This window comes from Numida meleagris, chromosome 1 (assembly GCF_002078875.1).
Source record: "Numida meleagris isolate 19003 breed g44 Domestic line chromosome 1, NumMel1.0, whole genome shotgun sequence".
Lineage (NCBI taxonomy): Eukaryota > Metazoa > Chordata > Aves > Galliformes > Numididae > Numida > Numida meleagris.
In genome coordinates, this window is record NC_034409.1 from 118005773 (window position 1) to 118027493 (window position 21721).

Consider the following 21721-nt stretch of genomic DNA (forward strand, 5'->3'; position numbering starts at 1 on the left):
CCCTTCTGACAGCTGAGAGAAGGACCTGCAGGTTTTGGTGGACAGTAGGGTGACCATGAGCCAGCAGTGTGCCCTCGTGGCCAAGAAGGCCCATGGTATCCTGGGGTACATTAAAAAGAGCGTGGCCAGCAGGTCGAAGTACGTGATCCTCCCCCTCTGCTCTGCCCTGGTGAGGCCACGTCTGGAGTCCTGTGTCCAGTGCTGGGCTCCTCAGTTCAAGAAAGACAGGGAACTTCTAGAGAGAGCCCAGTGGAGGGCCACAGAGATGATGAGGGGCCTGGAGCATCTCCTGTATGAGGGAAGACTGAGAGACCTGGGGCTGTTCATAGAATCATAGAATCATAGAATGGCCTGGGTTGAAAAGGACCTCCAGGATCATCGAGTCTCAACCCCCCTCCTAAGTGCAGGGTCACCAACCACTAGACCAGGCTGCCCAGAGCCACATCCAGTCTGGCCTTGAATGCCTCCAGGGATGGGGCATCCACAAGCTCCTTGGGCAGCCTGTTCCAGTGTGTCACCACCCTCTGTGTGAAAAACTTCCTCCTAATATCTAACCTAAATCTCCCCTGTCTCAGCTTAAAACCATTCCCCCTTGCCCTATCGCTATCTACCCTCACAAACAATCGATCCCCCTCCTGTTTATACGCTCCCTTCAAGTATTGGAAGGCCACAATGAGGTCTCCCCGGAGCCTTCTCTTCTCCAAACTAAACAAGCCCAGTTCCCTCAACCTTTCTTCATAGGAGAGGTGCTCCAGCACCCTGATAATCTTGGTTGCCCTCCTCTGAACTCTTTCCAAGAGCTCCACGTCCTTCTTATGCGGGGGGCCCCAGGCCTGGACACAGTACTCCAGATGGGGCCTCACAAGAGCTGAGTAGAGGGGGATCACCACCTCCCTCTCCCTGCTGGCCACTCCTCTTTTAATGCAGCCCGGAACATAGTTGACCCTGCAGGCCACCAGCACACACTGCTGGCTCATGTCCAGCTTCTCATCCACCAGGACCCCCAAGTCCCTCTCTGCAGGGCTGCTCTCGAGGAGTTCTTCCCCCAGTTTGTATAAATACCTGAGATTGCCTCGGCCCAAGTGCAGCACCTTGCATTTGGCCTTGTTGAACCTCATTAGGTTCTCCTGGGCCCACTTGTTCAGCCTGGAGAAGAGAAGGCTGAGAGGGGATCTTATCCATCCTTATAAATACATACAGGACGGGTATCAAGTGGATGGGGCTGGGCTATTTTCAGTGGTGCCATGAAGCTGGATCCATGTCCATGGATCATGGAGCCACAATCATAGGAGATTTTAAAGAAAATAGGGGGAACTGAAGGATGCTCCATTCCTCAAACTTCTGGCACAGTTGATCTATCTATGGTCAAGATCTTTTAAACGATAACTGGAACGAGAAATTGGTAGGGAAAGGGTGTGATATACCGAGCTGAGGAAAGAACAAGCGGCAGCAGTGGTCTTAGCTGCTTCGGGAACCGCCCGGAGATCCGCGCTGACAGCAGCAGACGGACCCCAGATTTGCATCGGCACAGAGCGCTGCTCAGCCCCTCCGAACATAGCCGAGCGGGGCCACCGCTTCAAGTAACAGCAGTGACCGCGGGGAGCGGGCGGTGCGCGGAGGCGGGTTGCCCCGCGAGGGGCGGGGAAGGGAACTAAGGAGCGAGACGCGGTCGTCCCGACGGTGCCGCCTCTCCTCAGTCCCGCTCTGGTGGTGGCGGGACGCGGTGCACCTGGGGCTGTGCCTCCGCCGGCCCCCAGGACTGCCCCGTCCGGGAGGGCGGCGCCGAGCTCGGTCTTCGCCTCGGCGCTCGAGGGTGCCGCCCGCCCGGCCGGGCGCGGCCGGAGTTCGCCCTCGGGCTGGCGATGGGGCGCGGCCCCGCCTGAGCACCTGCCGGCAGCCGCCATGGAGAGCCCCGCGGGCGGCGCGGCGGTGGAGCCCGCGCACCCCGGCGCGGAGCCGGAGCTGCCGACCCCCGGCCCGGCCGAGGGCGGCGGGGAGGCGGCGGAGGGTGGCGTGGCGGCCCCGCGGTCCCGTTGCCTGCGGGCCGTGTACGTGCTGAACGACCCGCCCAAGGCGGGGGCCGGGGCGCGCAGCCCCGAAGCCGGGGCGAGGCAGTGCCTGCTGCGGGCATGCGAGGCGGAGGGCGCGCAGCTTGGCACGGTCAACTTCGGGGAGCTGGACTTCGGGGAGACGGCGGTGCTGGACGCCTTCTACGACGCAGGTGAGCCGGTGGGGCGGGGGCTGCGGCTCACCTACTGCGCCCGCCAAGCCTTGGGACAGCGGCACTCTTGCTGGTGTAACTTGGTGTGGAGCCTCGTCAGGCCCTCGGTCTGGCTGGGAGCTCAGAGCTGGAGGCAGCCCCTCAGCTGGTCCTCCAGGTGCTTCCTGCTCCCACTTGTTGCTCTGGATAGTAATGCAGCCGGCAGGACAGGGTGATTGTTCCTCTGTACTCAGCTCTGGTGAGTTCTGTGCTCAGTTTTGGGCCACTCACTACAAGAAAGACATTGAGGCCCTGGAGCGTGTCCAGAGAAGGGCAGTGAAGCTGTGAGGTGTCTGGAGCACAAGTCTTATGGGGAGCAGCTGAGGGAACTGGGGATTGTTCAGTCTGGAGAAGAGGAGGCTCAGAGGAGACGTTATTGCCCTCTACAGCTCCTTAAAGGAGGTTCTGGTGAGGTGAGGATTGGCATCTTCTCCCAGGAGAATGAGAGGGAACGGCCTCAAGTTGCACCAGGGGAGGTTCAGGTTGGGTATTAGGAAGAATTTCTTCTCAGAAAAAGAGGTGAAGCACTGGCACAGGCTGCCCAGGGAGGTGATGGAGTCACCATCCCTGGAGGTGTTCAAGAAATGAGTGGATGTGGCACTGAGGGACATGGTTAGTGGGCATAGCATGGTGGGTTTGTGGTTGGACTAGATGATTGTAGTGGTTTTTTTTCCAACCGTAATGATTCTGTGATTCTGAGGGAGTGTAGAAGCACACCCTGAAGAAGTCAAGCTCTTGGTGTTGCTTTCTGTTCAGGCTCCAGCTGGTGACCAGTCTATGTTGGTTCAAAAGAATCCTGCTCTCTCTCTTCTCCAGCCAGACCACTTGGTTGAGCAGCATGTGAAAGAGTCGGGATCTTTCTGAGCAAGCAGAGAGAGGAAGCCCCTAAGTCAATAGATATTATTTAAAGTAATTAAAGTTAGCACGTACACAACTTCCAGACTGATTTTTCTTGTGTCCTTGTGGGCAGACTTCAGGGAACTGGGGAAATTAATGACTCTGAAGAGGAAAGTACCCTGAAGTCCACGTTTACGCTCATGTTGCACAAAAATATGCTTTGTTTTGCTCTTGGGACGTGTTAAAGAAGACTTTTTAAGACTTTGTTCTCATTTTAAATGCTCGTATGATGATGAGTCCATTTCATCCCTCAATAAGTCATCCACTTATCGAGGAACAACACATCTTTTTGGTTGTTTTCTAACTTCTCAGTCAGGCAATTCTGTTACATCTCTCCTAGCAGGGTTGGAAAGTGTTCTCTATGCAAAACAGATGCACTCTGTGTGTGTCTTAGGACACGACCTCAAACATCAGCTTCTGTGTATCTCCCCTCTGTTTCTTCATGCTTATCCTCCTAACAGGAAGCATGATACCATACTGCTGGCCTCATCAATGTCAAATTATTTCTGTTTCTAACAATCCTATTAATGTATAGGCATATACTTGCTCTGCACTGCACTGAGGGCTTGTTTTGAGACAGTTACTCACTTTCTTATGTTCTTGCATTTTAAAATAGGTATCTTTTGTCTAGGATGGTGCCTAACTTTGTGTACTTCTTCAGCATTCAGATAACTTTATGTGTGATTAATACAACTTTGTAATACCGAAGTGCCTTACCACTGGATTCTACTGTGACATTATCATCTCCGGGCTTAGTCAGCAAATGTTTTATATCACTTTTAATGTCTGTTAGAAACTAATTAAATAGTCCTGAACCAGTAATTGTTCCAAAGGAGACCGTTCAAAATAGGCTCTGTATTCATCTTCAGAAATCAGCGAACTTTCTATGGTGCTTTGATAAAAGTGAACTTGTAAGTTCTATGGCTCTTGCGAGAGCAAACTTACAGTAAATGGTGAAATTAGGACTTGTTAACAAGAAGATGAGCTCTCGCTGCTCAGACTGTTCTAGAAACAAGCGGTCTACAAAGTAATGTGTCTGATGAAGAAGTGAGTAGTGGTGCCTACCTAACAGAGAAGCAATGAGGAGGAGCCTTGGAGGCTTGGAATATTTCTTGGATCATTTGGCCACAGTGCTTTGAGATGATGGCAGTCGTTGAAGTCAGCAGCATGAAAGTCAACTGAAAGGAAGACAGACCAGGCAGAGACTGGAGTACTGAGGAATAAAGCTAGAAGTTTGCCTGAGAAAAAGGCTGGCATCCTCGCTGCAGAATTGGCAGGAGTGCTTCAACACCTTCAGTTGGAGGCGAGGATGTCAGGATAAAGTAAACGTTTATCTTTAAGCTAATACACAGCGTGGTAACTGGTGTTGCTGAGCTGAAGGCACATGTTTGCCTTGCTGACTCTGCTGCAGGAATTGTGATCTCTGGCAGGAAGGTGAGGATGACAGCTGAGGGCAATAACCTTAAATAAACGTCAACAAACCTTGCTGCCACAATTTATCTTTGCTCTTGGGTGTGACAGTGAGTGGTGGGAAGGGATTAAAGGTTGGCTGTCTGATGCTCGCCTCAGGAGGCAGGGGTTGCGGCTTTACTGAGGAATACTTAGTATTTCTGTTTCCATTTCTTCTGCAACTGGCCCAGTGGGTGAGAGTGTGTTTTCTTTTTAAATCTGAGGAGATGTATGCACAGTGTGATATAGAAATGTGAAGGAAAGCAGTGAAACCATCTTCAGAGCAGGAAGGTAGTAGCCAAGAAGCTGGGGCTGACTATATTGGATGTTGTGCTGTTTTAATACAACAGCAGAGCTGTCAGGACCTGATCTTTTATCTCTGTGTGATACTGCACATGCAGAGCAGCTCTGGGAGGCTCCAGCCAAGCACTTCATTGTGCCATCAAAATAAAATATTCTGCTAACAAGACTGTACTGTAGTAGCATTACAGCCCTTTTATATCCAAGGACATGAGGTAAATTTTAAGTGACAGTAGCAAGCTTGATGCAGTCCATCAAGTGTTTATGTTTCTGTGTTCTGATACATTCTAGGTGCTGTGATGCATCCATCACATTCAAGATGTGTATTTTGCTTTAATGATATTGGGTTCAATTTCCAGCATGAAGTCATCTTACAGGAATGCTTACTTGCATTCAGAGATTTGCATTCTTTGCTCAACATTATTTTCACTGTCAACAGAGAAACATGTCTTTACATCAACTTTATTGCTCTTTCAACGTATAGCTTGAAAGGCTTCACTTTGGTTCAGCTTGCCTGTATCCTATGAAATAGGATGTCTTAATGTCAGCTGGACAATATTAGAGACATGCAAGCAAGTAACTGTAAGTAGGTTATGTTGAGTTCATTCGTGTTCCTGTGGTGTAAATATCTACAGGGTAGATGCCAGATGGATGGGGCCAGGCTCTGTTCAGTGATGCCCAGTGACAACAAGGGGCAGTGGGCGCAAATTGGAACATAGGAAGTTCCATATGAACATGAGACAGAACTGTGAGGGCAACAGAGCCCTGGAGCAGGCTGCCCAGAGAAGTGATGGAGTCTCCTCTGGAGGTTCAAAACCTGTCTGGATGCTTTCCTGGGTAACCTGCTGTAGGGAACCTGCTTTAGCAGTGGGTTGGACTCTCCAACAACAAGATTGTTGTTGTTGATCTCCAGAGGTCCATTCCAACCTCACCTATGCTGTGTGTTCTGCTGTCGTGTCCTGCTTTTATTACCTGCTTTTATTTTATTTATAACTATACCTCACTTCTGTTTTATTATGGAATTACACATGGTTTATTAAGCAAATTACAGGTGTTTATGTATCCCTAATTAAAAAGTAATTGATGTTCCTGTTTTCCAGACATAGAAGTTTGAGGTAAGGTTCTTGTAATACATAAGGAGTTGGTGCAGAACTGGGGCAAGAACTCCAGACATTTGGGCTCCTTATGCTGTCTGCTCCAGCAATGGCCCCAAGCTCTAACTCACTGGCTGTCTGTGCTGGCTGCAAACCCACATCCAGCTGACATGTGGGGCATGCTGCTGCTCTGGCACAAGCAGAGGAGCAGCCCCAGCGGTGCCTGCTTGGCCTAGCTGCTGCCTCCTTTCATGCTCCAGTGATGTTATGTGGCTGGAATTAGGCAGTCAGGGGTATAGGGTTGTTTATTTTAGGAGGACTTCAAGATGGTTTAAAGCTTGCAGGTAGAACTTGTGAACATGGTAGGTTCTTTCCCTTGTGCTTCAGTGTGGATGTGAGTTGCTTTAGCCTCATGCTACCTTTGAACTGCAGTGCATGTGCTTGAGACTGAGCCAAGAGGGAGCACAGCTGTTGTTTTATACTGCTCCCGGGCACAAGCTTGCTGTAAACAGCATAGCTCCAGTCTCAACTGAGGTCAGTGTGATTCAGCTGGCAGCTGCTGGTGGGCCAAACGTGTACGATTCCACCTAGCCTGCTGCCTTTCTCTTAGGGGTGCTGCAGCTACCTTCACTTTTTCCTGGGAGGCTGGGGTGGCTACAGAGGTGTCCCAGGAATACAAGCTTCATTGCTGTGGTCTGTGGGGAGACAGCATGAATTCTGACACTTAAAATTATCAGAATGCTGTGCCATAATAAACTATGCTCGCTTTTCTACCCTTCAGGATATTTAGCCTCATAGAAGTAAATCGTTCTGCTGTAGTGTTAATGCTGAAACTTTTCCCTGGTACGAAATCTAGTGCTCTCCCTGCTCCATGGCTCCAGCCACAAGCCTGCAGATTCTTACAGTCATTTGTTGTTGACTTTTTCTGCCAGTTTGAAGTTGTAAACTAATTTTCAGAGTGAGTAATACAAGTATTAGTGGGTTTTTTTTTTTGTTTGGTTTGGCTCTGGCTTTTTTTTCTGTTGAGTTCTGATCTGTGGTCTCTACGATGCTACCCTGTGATCATTGCGCCAGAGCAGTCCTAGGAGGAGCAGGCATGTACTTGGGGTAAAGCAGTCCGCCTTAGCACTGCATCTAGACACCCATCCAGTCTACAGAAAGGGGCAATACACAGTTCAGAAATCTTTAAAAGGGGAAATTTACTTAGTAGAAAACTTGCATGTAATAATGATGGTCTTCATTGTATCTGCAGCCTTTTTTTAAATTAAATAGTTTTTATTGTATACTTATCATCCCTGAATCTGTAGAAACTAAGGTCCTTCCACAACATACAAAGAAAAGCATGCTTCTGCAAGAAGTGTCAGAGATTTCACGAAGTCTGCTTGAGACCATATACTGCTGATTTGAAGTAAAAATTTTGATAGCAGATTCAGATGTGCGATAAATAGAACAGTCCAAAAAATCATCCTCAACATGCAGTTATCAATAGTTGAACAATTGAATTTACAATGAAAAAGCCAGTATGTCTTGGGGTTTATTAAATACTTGGTGCTTTTTTTTTTTTTTTCTTCTTTTAAGCAGAGATATTGTCAGCATCCATGCTGGGCTTCATCTTCTGACAATTTATGTGTGTGTATATTTTGAGATGAGCCATCCTACAGTCTAATAAAAGATAGAGACCACATTAAGAGGCTTGTTATAAAATCACAGTTTCATGTAACTGTGTCTGATGAATTGCAGTGTGGAAGTACCAATATTCCTCTGACTCTATAGAGATCCTGTGATAACTAGCTTGGAGTTAAAATATTTATTTACTTCTAGTTATGCTCTATGTTAAAATAGGGAAATTGTGCTGTGTTAATTAACAGGCTGTGTTCATGCTTAATGTTCCTCATTTGCAAGCTGAAAGTAATAACTCATACTATATTTATAGGATAATTAAAGTAGATAGTGTTGTTAATTTGCTTTGGAAATGAGGCCTTCTACTGAAATCCTATATTATACTGATTGCTACTCAGAACCTGGAAATAGAGCTTTCTCATTTTTTAATGGACATTGCACATTTTTGAAATTACAATATTCAGTGGTGCATAAGGATTTTTACAGTACTGCATGCAGCATTTAGGCAGGCACATACCAGGCAAGGTAAAAATAGCAGTTTGGGTCCACATCTGCCCAACATCCAGAAATCTGAATCAAGAACTCTGTACGTGAGTGGAAGCTTTTTGGCTCACAGAGAATGCTGTGGTTTTATGTGAACTGTATTTGCATTTCCACTTTAACAGTCCTGCCTGTTTTTGATTAACAATTTAGCCATGCATGATGTACTTCCATGTGGGCCGTAAATGGAAGTCTGAGAGTCTATCCCTATAAAGAGGAAATCTGTGATATAGTTACGAGACAGATGCCACGGTTTGGTATGTACCAGTACTGATTTCTAAGGATGGAGATGTTTCTTGATCTTTGTTTTTAAATAAATGATTTGGAAGAAAATAAGGGATTTAGAGCAAGAAAGTCTCATTTATATGTTAAATTTTTCATTCTTAAAAAAAAAAAAAAAGGATCCTAAATAGCTTTACACAGACCTATACACTTCGGTGTACCAGAATATTTCTATCTCTTTCCATTGTAGAGCCTTTTATTTTGATTAGTCTTATCTTGAACATTTCTTTGGGCAGAAGATAAAATGCAGCATAATTTTGTTTTTTTTTTCAAATGTTTTTGATATATGTGATTGGCCAATGTGTGACATGCTCAGGATGTGCAGATTGGGCAGGTTTTTGCTGCTTCCCAGCCAAGGTATTCAACTTTAAGTGACGAGTGACTGAAGGCATTTTGGTTGTAAGCGTTCAAAGGTTTGGAGCTTGTCTGAACCTCCTTGGCCTAGAAATTGATTAGCCTGCTGTTGAGAAGGAAGGAACAGCCTTTCTTGTTGGATTTCATACTCTTCTTAATTCCACTTAGTCCAGGCTATCCCATAAAGAATTTTGGTTTTTTTTTGAAGTTATACTTCAGTCCCTTTCGTTGCCTCTCATGACCCCATTGCCTCTCATGACTCAGTGTAGGAAGTGCTGAGGTGTATGGGAAGTTACATAAAGTTCAACTTTCTTATTTTCCCCCCACACTACAGTTCAAATTAGGTTCAGGGCTGGGTGTTTTTTTCTGTATGCGCTCTCAACTGGCAAGCTCAGTGTTAGTAAACATTGCAGTGGAAACAATCTCATGTTTGGCACACAGCTAGTGCTGGTGTGATATGCCTGTTTTTAATCTACTCCACTGTTTCCCTCAGTTAAACAAGGCGGCAAAATGGACGATTCTGCAGACACAGTGGGCTCCTTGACTTGCTAGTGAAATTTGGGAAATAATGTTATCCTTACCTCAGGCACTGTGCAGTTTGGGGCACCACAATATAAGAGTGATATAAAACTACTAGAGGGCATCCAAAGGAGGGCTACAAAGATGGTGAAGGGTCTACAGTGCAAGATGTGCAAGAAGCAGCTGAGGCCCCTGGGTTTGCTCAGCGCAGAGCAGAGGAGCTGAGGGGAGGCCTCATGGCGGCTGCAGCTCCTCACAGGGAGCGGAGGGGCAGCGCTGAGCTCTGCTCTCTGGGGACAGCGACAGGGCCCGAGGGAACGGCATGGAGCTGTGTCAGGGGACGGGCAGCTGGGGGTTAGGGACAGGTTCTGCACCAGAGGGCGGTGGGCATGGCCCCGGGTGCCAGAATTCAAGGAGTGTCTGGACACCACTCTTAGACATCGGGTTTGATTTTGGGTGTTGCTGTGTAGAGCCAGGGGTTGGCCTCAGTGATCCTTGTGGGTCCCTTCCAACTCGGGATGTTCTGTGGGTCTATGAAAAATATGCACAATATGAGACATCTGCTCCTTATGGCTGTCTAGCACCTATATCAAAGATTTGAATACACTAAGAGCGTATAAGCCAGGAAAAACTGAGCAGGTTTCTTTCTCAGATAAACTGTGATGGGTGAATAATTTTGTAGTGTTCTGGATATGTCGATTTGAAACCCTTCTTCAATCACTGCTAATGACTTTAGGAAAGGTGAGAAATAAGTGATTTCTGGAAATTTCATTTGCTTAATGTCTGTGAATAACAAAAAGGGAAACAGATACGTGTTCTTGAAATATGCTTTGACAATTTTTGAATGCTGCTTTGTTAGTGTACATTTGGATATCGAGGTTGAATGAGCATGTGGGAAGTGTAAATAGCTGTCTATTCAAGTTAGGATTCAGGCATATCGATTCCTTTGTAGATGATTAGCTGCTGTGCAGATGGATGGTTACAGTTATTAAATCAAAGACTTTTAGTTCTAACTTGTGCCAAGGTTCAGTTGGATGGTAGAAGGGAATGGTTTGGGTGAAATATAGGGAATTTTCTTCTCTGTGAAGGCACTGGGTTTGCTACAAGCTATCTTCAAAATCAGGGCTCTGTTTTTCAAAGTCAGTTTTTCTGTTTCAGTGGGACACTTTGAGGTTTTTCTTTTTCCTGAGAATCAGAATAGTAATAATGGTATGACTACCAGGTCCATCTCTGAGACCTGACTTTGTCTGTTTAGGCTAGCATCACACAGCAGCTTCGGTACCCCAGGGAAGCAGGGGTACGATTTGGTTGTGCAGGGAAGCATTCAACTGTTCAAGCCATGATACTGCCCTGTCTCTTCCTGCAACCCCATCAGCCTCCATCATGGCATGTCTTCTGATCTTCTGCAGGCACTGAGACAGGAGAGATCTGCTTTTGGTCACCATGTACCCCACAGCTGCACATCTGCTATGGTTGTATTGTGTCTGAAGACTGTGCAGTTAAACGTTAGTTATTTTGCTTCTTAGAAAGTATGGGGTCTCTCTCTTTCCACTTGGAGTAGATGGTGAGTCCTGCTTTTGTCCAGCCTTTACTTTGTTAAGAAGGATTGAGAGGGAGGGAGGAAAAACAAAGATGAATGCTGAAAGTAACAAAAAGTTGAAACTTTAGTCACTGCTGCAGCAAACATTTGGTGAAAATTAAAGCACGCACTATAGTGGCTGTTCTTCCAAGATATTTTTGGTACTATCTAAGCCTGATTCTTGATATGATATTTGCATTGTTTTAAAAAGAAATTCTTAGACTATTAATATCCCTCAGCATATTTTAACATTAAGCAGGTAGTGAGTATAGAGCATTTGGTACTGTAAGTTGGATTTCTTAGTGAAGGACTTTTTTCTTGAAACATGCTGGTATTAATATACTTTTTTTTTTGTTATACCAGGTCTAATGAGCAAATTGCTTTAATTTACCATTTAAAAAAAAAGATTCAGTTGGATTCAAGGTTATGTGGTTGAAGTAACAGTAAATACTTTGTTTTGGCACTCAAGAAATACGATTGTACAACAGTGAATGACTGTTCTTCAAGAGGTGTTTGTGCATATACTATTTCAGCCTAGACTCTTCAACTACTTACAGTGACTGTCGTGAAATTGAGAGAGTTTTTTAACTTTTATTTCTTCCAGTTCTTGTGAAGTCTAATAGTTTCTTAAAGCTTTTCCAGGAGGCTAGCAGGGAGCTGATAGCTGGATGCCACTCACATGACCAGTCAATGTCAGTGACAGAGATTCTACCTGCTGCTGTGTACTGTAAATGTTTCCAGTGAATGTGTGTGCAGACTTCTTATTTTAACTGTAATTTCTCACACTGCTGAGTTACCTACCTCAGAATTGAGGCTGTGTTGTTCTTAGGTCATTACAAACTGCAGTATGAAATCGTAGAATCATAGAATGCCTTAGGTTGGAAGGGACCCCAAGGATCATCAAGTTCCAACCCTCCTGCCACAGTATGGCCACCAACCTCCAGATCTGGTACTAGACCAGGTTGCCCAGGGCCCCTTCCAACCTGTTCTTGAACACCACCAGGGACAGAACATCCACAGCCTCTTTTGGTAAAACATATCTAGTAAAACTAGCCTTAGTATGAATGCCATTGTCTTTCAAGGAAATGTAGCATTTAAATTTGTCTTGAAAGGTATGTTTAATGAGAATTTTATGAGTGTAAACTTCATCCATGGGCCAGGAGTATGCAATTTCTGGAAAATTCAAGCAAGAGTTGAATGTTCAGAGACTGTTTTGGAAATCAGCTAAGATTTCTGTTCCTCCTTCAAGGGCAGAATGCCTGCAGGTCTAGTATTGATGAAGAAGAACTGTAGTTCTTCTCCAGTGGCCAATTCACTGGCTAGCTGATGGGAACATGTGCAGGGAAATGCCTGCTGAGATGATATAATTCTTGACTGGAATGCTTTAAAGATTGAATGGGGTTCTTCAGAGCAGGACTGCTAGGCTCTGTAGAGCAACCACATAGCAGAGAACACCTTACATGCCATTACCTTTGACTCCTTTCATAGCTAGTGGAGAGAAATGGGCACATCTGAGCTGCAGTTCTTCTCATAGAATCATGAAATCCTTACAGTTGGAAGGGACCTCTGAATGCCATCTAGTCCAACTCCCCTGCAGTGAATGGGGACACCACAGCTACATCAGGTTGCTCAGAACCTGGTCCTGTCCAGCCCAGACTTGAAAGTCTTCAGGGACGGGGCATCCACCACATCTCTGGGCAGCCTGTTCCAATGACTCACCACACTCACTTAAAAAACTTTTTCCTTGTATCTAACCTAAGTCTACCCTCTTTGAGCTTGAAACCATTTCCCCTTGTTCTGTCACCACAGATCCTACTAAAGAGTCTGTCCCCTTCTTTCCTGTAGCTCCCCTGTAGATACTGAAAGGCTGGTATTAGGTCACCTAAAGGGGAGCCACAAGAAAGAAGGCGATAGGCTAAGCTGACTTCTGACAGATCAGACAAATGGTGCTCTAAAAGTGCTTTCTCTTTCTCTGCATTGACAGTGAGGAGAGTGAAGATGATCTTGCGTGAGACCAAACGCCTGTGTTGTGACTGACCAAGTCATTGTTCAGTATTAGTTTTGGAATGAGTAACATTAATTGAGACTAGCAAGAGTATTTCCAGGCGGCCTGACTATTCTGACCCTCTGTTTTGGTGCATGGAAGCACTAAGCCTTCTTAAGTTGGCATGGGAGGATGTTTAATACTGCCAAAAGAATAAGTTCCCCAACACAGTCTCATAAATGGCTGCGTTGTTTTTAATTAAATCTTTTATAAGAAAAAGAACTAGAAACACACACAAACACACAATCTCAGGCAAAGACTGGCAAAGCTGGGGGAAAAAAAAAAAGGACCGAGAACAAAGCTTTGTTGTGGAAAACACTGAGCAGTTTCTAAGCTTAGGCATACACTGTTTATAATAAATTACTTATTTTCTAACTTCTGCAATTCGGTATTGCAAGAGAAGTTCATCAAGGATTAGTTCTTTTTATGCAGTTAGCATTTTAGGAAAAGAAGAAAAAATTTTCTGACCCCTTCTGAGTGACACATTATTTTCAGGTGTTTCACTATTCCAGTGTTTTCTAGTCAGGCAATGTTTTCATATTCATACTTGTGCAGAGCATTAAAGGTGCATTCTAAGTTTGGATTTGCCATGCATTTTATTAACCTCATTAATTTTCTTTGTGCACCAGTTCTTGAAGTTGCACGGCTGTATTCTGCTCTGGCAGAGTCTGAGAAGCACTCTTAGAAGATCAGTTAAATATAAGCACAGACTTTGGGCACAATTCTTGCTTTTCTGGATCAGTAGAACTGCTTTCCTATTTTAGAATAATGCTTTGTCTTCTTTGAAACGTACAGTTTTACTGTGAATTTAGTTCTATTTAGGAAACATCTAATAGTGTTTCATAAAGCTTTTGCTTTTCATTTCCGAAGACTTTGGAAGAGACTTTCCTTCCATTTAACAACAAAGAAAATCCTTAATGTGCAATTGAGAGAATTGCAAGGTTAGGGTAAGGTATTTAATAAATAAGGAAGTCCCAGGACATAAAAGTAAATGAGCACTTAGGTTCTAGATCAATCCCTAGAACTGGCAGTATTGCTTACCTGCTGTAATTTGTTCTGCTGCTTTTAACTGAATTGTAGCTTCTTGTATGATTTAATTTATGGAACAGATGTGTTCTTTTGATAATAAGGAGTATATATCAATTATAAATGTCGTGAAATCATCATGATTTAGAAAAATTAATAGTTTTAAATACTTGTTTCTTCCGAGTTGCAGTAAGCACCACTGGAACACTAAAAATATGTGCTACTTCTATTTTTAATGTGTGTCCTTTGTACCAGAGGACAGATGAAAGAGGTGGTGTCTGAGTACAACTGTAAAGTAACACCACAGTGCTGACATGATTAGTGGCTGTAATGTTTGGGTCTGAATGTAACCCTGTTTTGAATCACGCTGGATGAATAGGGTGCTCGTGGAGAAAGCTCAAGATGAACACTGGCCCCTCAATCTGTCATCGTTGTATTTTGGCTGGTTGTCTGGTGTTCACTGTATCCCAAGGGGTGGTTTTGCTGGATGAGAATTGGTGGTGCTGAGGCTGCTTTTTGAATTCTAAAGCACAAAAGGTTACAGGTGAGAACTGAGCTCAAGAACAAGAAATTTCTGGTTGTGACTGAACAAAATATTTAAAATAAATTCAATTTTTGTGTTCTTTGCTTATGTTAAAGTGCTTTCAGGCTTTGCAGATGTGTGGTGCTGGCTGCTTTCATTACCAGTTTCCCTCCAACTACGTGTGCCAAGCTGACTGCTTCTGCTGACTTCTACTCTGAATTTCAGATGTTACCGCTTACAAGGTGGCAATCCAGAAAGTTGGCATTAACTCTTGATTGACACTTGTCTGTGATGAAGGAAGCTGAATTTGGAAGGAGTGTGTTTTATTGAATTGGCCTTCCTGTCGTGGAGATGGGAGTTGAGGATGAAGTGTGATCAACTGATTTCTGTTCATAAAACAAGCTTTGCTAAGCAGGTGCTTGTGCTGTACTGTTTCTTTTATATATCTCACAAACCTTGTAAGTAAGGAAATTCTCTCTTTGCAACCATATTATAAATACAGTTGTACTACAGGGTCCCAAGTCTGTGTTTTGAGAACTGTAGATGAAAGATTTTAGCATCGATTGCAAGCAAAGCATAAGACAACTGAAACAAAAGTACTTATGAATCATTGAGTGATTCACAAAGCTTGCTCCACTAAGAGAAGAGATGTAGCCCTGAAAACAGTAGTGCTGGGGAGTGGTCAGTGACACTGAATGCCATACCAGCAGCACCCAGTGCACTGGATGTGTCTCAGGGAGCTGCTGCTTTAATTAGCATTGATTATCAGTCATTTCTTCTCCACTTGCATTCATTTCCTGGCCTCATCAGACTTAAGTTATGCTTCCTTAGCACCTGAGTTAAGCTGCTATGTAGATAGATGCATACTCACTCCTTCCTGCTCCCAGCGTGCTGCTGTTCCTGCTGGGGGGGTTGTGGAGACCTCCCTGGGAACACAAAGTCTCATCACTGCTCCGCTCTGCAGCCACCGGCTCTTCTGATGCTCTGCTTCAGTCAGATGGTGTTTGCTTCTGTTCCATCCCCTGGTTCCTATGGTCAGACTGGATCTATTCAACCATCTTCCTGGGGCTATTTTTTTTTTTCCATGTGCGTGTGTGTTTTTGTGATACCACCTTCATCTTTTCTGCTAGTCTTCTGTTTGTTTTACCTTATTCGCACTTGTGTTCATGAGGTATGAATAAACAAGAAAAACTCATCCTCTTGTACCTTTTATCAGTGTTAAGTGCTGAATAATTCCCCTTTTTTAATGTGGATGGTTCTGTGCTAATGTCCATTTAATGTGGTTCTGATGCAGCTTACATTGTTACCAAGCAGCAGTCAAGAGAAGACAAATTTCAAATGCAGACTTGCACAGCAGTGGGTTGTGTGTAGCCTTGTTGCAATAAACTGTTACGGATCATTGCTCACATGGTGTTGTAAAATGTAATATCTGTGTGCTACGTGAACGCATTGTCTAAATTCTCTCATCAGGAAGAAGATTTTGATTCCACAGCGCTCTAGTTCTGCAAAAATCAGTTTATACAGGCTCTGAAAGCAGACCAAGCTCTTTGACTTCATTTTTCTCTTTGAGATAAAGTGATTCTAGGTCTGCTTGTTATTTTGTCTAAATGTTTGTTTTACAGATCACTTATGTTTTCTCAATTGATTTTGTAATGTTGGGGGTGGGGATAGTCTGGATTTGGATGTGTGGGTGGAGCTGGGGTTTACTGCTTCAAGCCTGCTCAGTTTGTGTGACCCTGTAGCAAGCAGTATGCTAAGAATTAAGTCTGTGCTGTAGAAAGCTCACTGAGCAGGAACTGGAAAGGCGATCAGTAGGTGGTGCAGGATTTGAGGTTGCTCAGGGATAAGAGAATTTTCTCACGTTGCCATGATTTTATTTTTTAATTTTTATATATATGTATTTTGAATGGCGCTGTTTTGGTTTTTAGGCAGATCATTTCTGTGGACTCAAAAGCCTGTCCTTGGCCTTTAACAGGTTAACCAAAAGCTTTGGCTGACCCCAGGGTGTATGTGTTAGCACAGCCTTTGAAATACCCAGATGGGATTGTACAGGAATGTATATTCACTGCAGGATTTACTAAGAACTTGCATACTGAGTATGGGGCATTGATTCCTCTGGCAGGTAACCTCAGTGAAGCCCGGGTGAACTGCCTGCTTTGTTTGGATTTCACACACCAGGGCTGGCCTGCTCTTGGGTTTCTTGTTTAGTAGTAGCTCACTCTTCTCTGTCATTCCCTGTAGATACAGGAGCTGCCTGTTAGCAGCTTCAGAGGTGCAGGGTTTACTGCCCAGCTGCACTGGGTCTCTGGAATCTGTTTTGTACCTCAGATTCCTCTGTGGTTTGAATGCCCAAGGTTTAGTCTTCTGAATACTTTGGATGTACACTTAGCTGTCTATCCCACCGCAGTGAAAGCAGACAGTCATACAGATACAGACCTTCAAAAAGCTTTAGACCACGGCTTTCTTAGGTAGCACAGAAGTTACAAGGATCAAGGGAAAAACTCAGCTTAAATGTGTTTTTATTTCCAGTTACTTCTTCTGTCTATGCTGGTTTCTAGGCTCACATAAAAACCAGATGGTGAGTTCCACATCTTAAGCCTGTATCTCAGCTGTTCTGTATAGTGCAAGGCATTTCTGTTTAGCTCTCTGTATAGGTCATCTTCACTGATGCAAATTTTCTTATTTCCATTTCTGACTGGAGTGCTACCCAGGAGCAGTGGAAGTCTTGCTCAAGCTGCTCGTGATTGAATCCTTTATTCCACCCTGCCCTCCACCTCAAACTGCATCATGTGTGTAGCTTTTAAAAGTCAATTTCACAAATTATTTCTTTTTCCACTGTTTAGGAATTTCTTGTACTTGAAAATTCAGCTTAAGATAAACTTAGTCTTGCAGTTTTCCTTAATTTTTAGCTGCCTTGTTCTCCTCAGAGGTTTCACCTGAAGGTTCCACACCTCCCATCTTAGTGGGTATTCAAACTGTCGGGTCTGGCTTGGGAAGCAAATGTAGAACTGCTTCTTCACCTGCAGTATCCCCAGTGCAGTGATTTCAAAACTGTGAATTCATAGACCGTGCCTCACAGTTATGGTAATACTGTGATCATTTTCTGGGTGTAGTATCTTTTAAATGCGTGGTAATGTTTACTAGTACCATGAGAAAATGATCCTTAACTGAGTATGCTGATTTTGAACTTACGAATGTATGTGTAATTTCAGAATTTATTTTGAATTCTTTGTAATAATAAAACGGGTTTTAAGACTTTTTTTTTTTTAGCACTTTTCCCCCCTCCCTCTCTCATTTCAGATGTTGCAGTTGTGGATATGAGTGATATTTCCAAGCAGCCATCACTCTTCTACCACCTTGGTGTGCGTGAAAGCTTTGACATGGCAAATAATGTTATACTCTACCACGGCACCGATGCTGATACTGCTCAGTCTCTCAAAGTAAGGTTCTCACTTCAAAATCTGCTTCATTTTAGAAATTGCTTTGACTACCTGATCCTCCAAACATCTGTGTTTTTTCTGAAACTTTGATCGAGTGTGATTTCCTAATGGCTATTTAGCATAATCATGTTAAGAATAATAGCTACTACCAAAAATAGCTGTGGTTAGAGTAATGTAAAAGCTTGTTTATAAGAAAAGATCCATACTGCAGTACTGAGTTTGCTTCAGATGGTTCGACTTGGAAGTGAGAGTGCATGTTTTGTACAATAATGGCACTTGAAGAAGTAATGTATTGCAACCTACTCCTAATACTGAAGTACTTCTCTCAGCTGAGGTTAGTATCTCCTAGTTTCTGAGAAGCTAAGGTTACAGGAATCTTCTTTTTATTTCTCTTTGAAGATAAGGAAGAGAACCTCATCAAATCATTTTACAGGCCTGCTGTTCGCTGTTAGAGTAACGTGTGCTATACACTTAAGTCCTGTAATTGCTGTTCTGGCTGCAAATCCTATAGTGGGATATTTCTCTTTCACAGGGTAGGTTCTATTTGGTTTGGCTCACATTTAGATCACTCTTTAGTGTTATCACTTAGTGATTCTTATAATATCATCCGTTTTCCTACTACCTTCATTGAGATCAGCATTTTTCATGCTTTGTGAGGTTGTTTTTTTTCTTTTGATTTATTGCCCCTTACTCTTTTAATATTTTTTCATGCCACCGATGTCCAAAAATCCTTCTTGGAATTCTCCAACCTCTCAGGATGTAATAAGAATGTTTAGTTGAATGTAAATTCTATGTGAAACTCCTTGTCTCTTCCCAGAAGAGCTGGCTCCTGTCACAGCTTCTTTCTCTTTCAATGTCATCAGTTTTACTCTGAGTCTAGAATCCCATATTCCTTCCTGCAATTGCGGTCCACATATACATTCACATTTTGTGTAATCTGGAGTCACAAGAACCCAGAGATGGAGCCCCTTCATTGCTCTAGTAATTGTAGTGGGCAGGCACACAACTTTTCATCCTGCAGTGACAATATACCTGACTGCAAAGAGATCTTTAGTTTTTATTTTTCATTAACAGATTTTTTTTTTTTAATCTTTGTCTTATGTTGTCTCTCAGGTGCTCTGAATATCTTGGTTCTACCCAGCAGGTGCCAAAGTTTGGGAAGGCTAGGCTAGTCACCTTTTACAAGTCTCCACCTAATGAGGAGACACTTGTGAATGGCTTTTATTTCTGCACTTTATGCCAAGCACATATGCAAGCATGTGCTCCATAACTGGAGAGAGGAATGACCTCCAGAGTCGCATCTGTGTGTGGGCCAAGTCTTCAGATAGTTCACTGCTGGAGCTTGCAAATCTTTGCTGTGTCAGTTCTGGGTCTTTTCACTGAAGTGTGTAAAACTCAAGTACCAGTCTGGGGACCTGGCAACACTAGAGTATGATTGGATCACACAGGGCTAGAGAAACTGTTATCTCCCTTAATTTCTCTTCTCACTGGAGCTCTGCTAGCTACACTGAGCCCCACTGTATCTCTTATCTCACAGTTGTTTGTATAATCTCTTTGGTCAACATAGTTCCCTGGCATATCTTAATATGGGATCAAAATTACTTGATTAATTGACTTGTGTTGTTGGAGACAAGTTGAAGAGATTATCTAGATTGAACGCTAGGATAGTTCTAGCAGGATATTGGGATATGGTTCAGTCCTACCCTGATGTTCTTGATACTTCTTTTGCAGTTGAGCTCCAGTTCACTGTTGGATACCATTCAAATATACTAATACACTTTTTGTTTTAGGAGTACTTCAGGAGGTAGATACGGATTGGGAAGAACATTTCATGATCTCTTGACACATTTCATGGGTTAGGTGCTAGATAGTTTTCAGAAGAGTTCATTTTTTCCTTAGAGAGAAAAGTCTTTATCAACAGAAGATAAAGCTTTATTGGAGATATTTGTTTTGCTAAGTGGACGTGTTTACTTTTAGTTATGTGTATTTCAGATGACTAAGTCTTCAATCATTTTTATTCTGAAGTATTTTATTGCCTTAAAGAGTTTGCATTAATCAATAATTCTATTAGATATAGATACCTTGATATGTATAGTTGACGGTTCTTTATTTCTGACTAATTTAGCCAGTTATTTTTCTCTTTGCTTTTAGGAATGTATTACTTTACTTGGATTTCAGTTGCTTTATATGCCCATTAAGAGTGGCTAGGCTAGCTGTTGTAAAGGCAGTATTCTTACTGTTACTCCTACTGGAGTAGCTGTGTGTTTAGGCAGCCTGACTGTAGTTTATTTCATAGAACACATCCTTGAAATTCTCCCAAGAGTTGTATCTTCAGTTTCATCAATGTTCTTTCCAAAACAACCTCATTTCTAAATACATAATATATAGTCTGGATTTCAATAAGTTCACAATTGTGGAACTAAACCTATTAGATTGTTCCTAATATTCAGTCTGATGGTGTACATGGGCACCATCATTTCTGTGCAAGTGGATTTCAGGCTGTTGAATGTGAAGTTGCTGAGTAAGAATGACCTTAGATTGTCAGAGCACATACACTTAAATTACTTCAGTAACCTCGCTTAGAAACAAGTCTGCCTCTAACGTTTGTAAAATGGCTTATCTGGAGGTCTGTCCCCAAGCAGTGTTCACTGGACATGCATGCCACTCCAAGAAGGAAGAGAAGGTTACATACCAACAGCTGGAGATCATCGAGGTTTCGTTTACATTAAATTATCATCCTCTTCATGGTTTCAATCTCTCTCTTTAGATTTCAGAGTCAGAAGATTTAGGGTGCAGGAGCGCATTGGGCTGTGCCCATTCAGGTAGGAGAGGAGGCTAGGTATTCTAAGGATATTTGAGAGAAAAAGCCTCCAGCTTTGAATGCTTTTGCTTGACAAGTGTCCATTGGGTTCAAGGAGTGCCCAGCTTGAGAAACTCTGGATACTGACAAGTACAAGTTTTCTTTGTCTTCTGAGCACTAATTTAAATAGGTTTCTTCTCTGAATCATTAATTCTTTCTGAAACTGAACTACAGAGATTTTTCTTGACATTGTCCTTTACTTGGAATTTTCTATAGCAGGAAGAGCAGATTATGCTGTGAAGAACACATTTGTATGTGTGTGTACATATGTATACTGTTTATTTTTGTTGGACATAATAATTTCCAGTAAAAATAACCATCTTTATTCTCTTTTTCTTCCAGGATATGGTATCTCAGAAAAATACAGTAAGTATTAAATCTATTTTCAATCTGAAACACAAAATGAATACTACAGTTGAAGCATCTCTAACAACAAAGCTGCCAAGTGTATATATGCTCCTTATGGTACTAGGGAGTCTGTGTTCCCTATGTGCAATACCAACTAGTGGAAATCTAACTGACTTCCTTTCAAAAGAAAAGATAGATGAAAAAAATTTACTTTTCTTTAGGAGTTCTTTAATTTCTACAAAAGTGCCAATAGATATGTTATCTATGTAGGTTCATAGATCAAAACGTAAACTCAGAATTTCAAAGTCTGTTTCTACCTCTACCACTTTCACTCATTTGTATAAATACGTATGTGTGTGATACCTTATTGAGGCAGATTTGGCTACTGTGTACCCATCCTCTTCCTCCAAATTCACAGGTTTTGATGAGGAATGCAAAACTTACTTCCTAAGTTAAAAACATCTTTAGCTTTAATGCAAGGGAAACTGAACAAGTAACCTCAGCCAAGATACAGTTTAGTGGTTATTTTAGGCTTACTGTAGTATGCCACGATATCTTCGGTATCTTGCACATTTATGTATTTCTT

The 21721-nt window shown here is 43.1% G+C and overlaps 1 protein-coding gene across 2 annotated transcripts in view; it reads left to right on the forward strand.

Moving 5' to 3' along the window:
- Nucleotides 1888-21721, forward strand: part of MAP3K15 (mitogen-activated protein kinase kinase kinase 15) — a 74746-nt gene continuing 54912 nt past the window's right edge. For both annotated transcript variants that reach the window (XM_021409172.1, XM_021409164.1), the window contains exons 1-3: nt 1888-2221; nt 17788-17927; nt 21130-21153. In XM_021409172.1, coding sequence (XP_021264847.1) covers nt 1903-2221; nt 17788-17927; nt 21130-21153 — 483 coding nt within the window. In that variant the 5' untranslated portion in view covers nt 1888-1902. The remainder of the gene's footprint in view (nt 2222-17787; nt 17928-21129; nt 21154-21721) is intronic.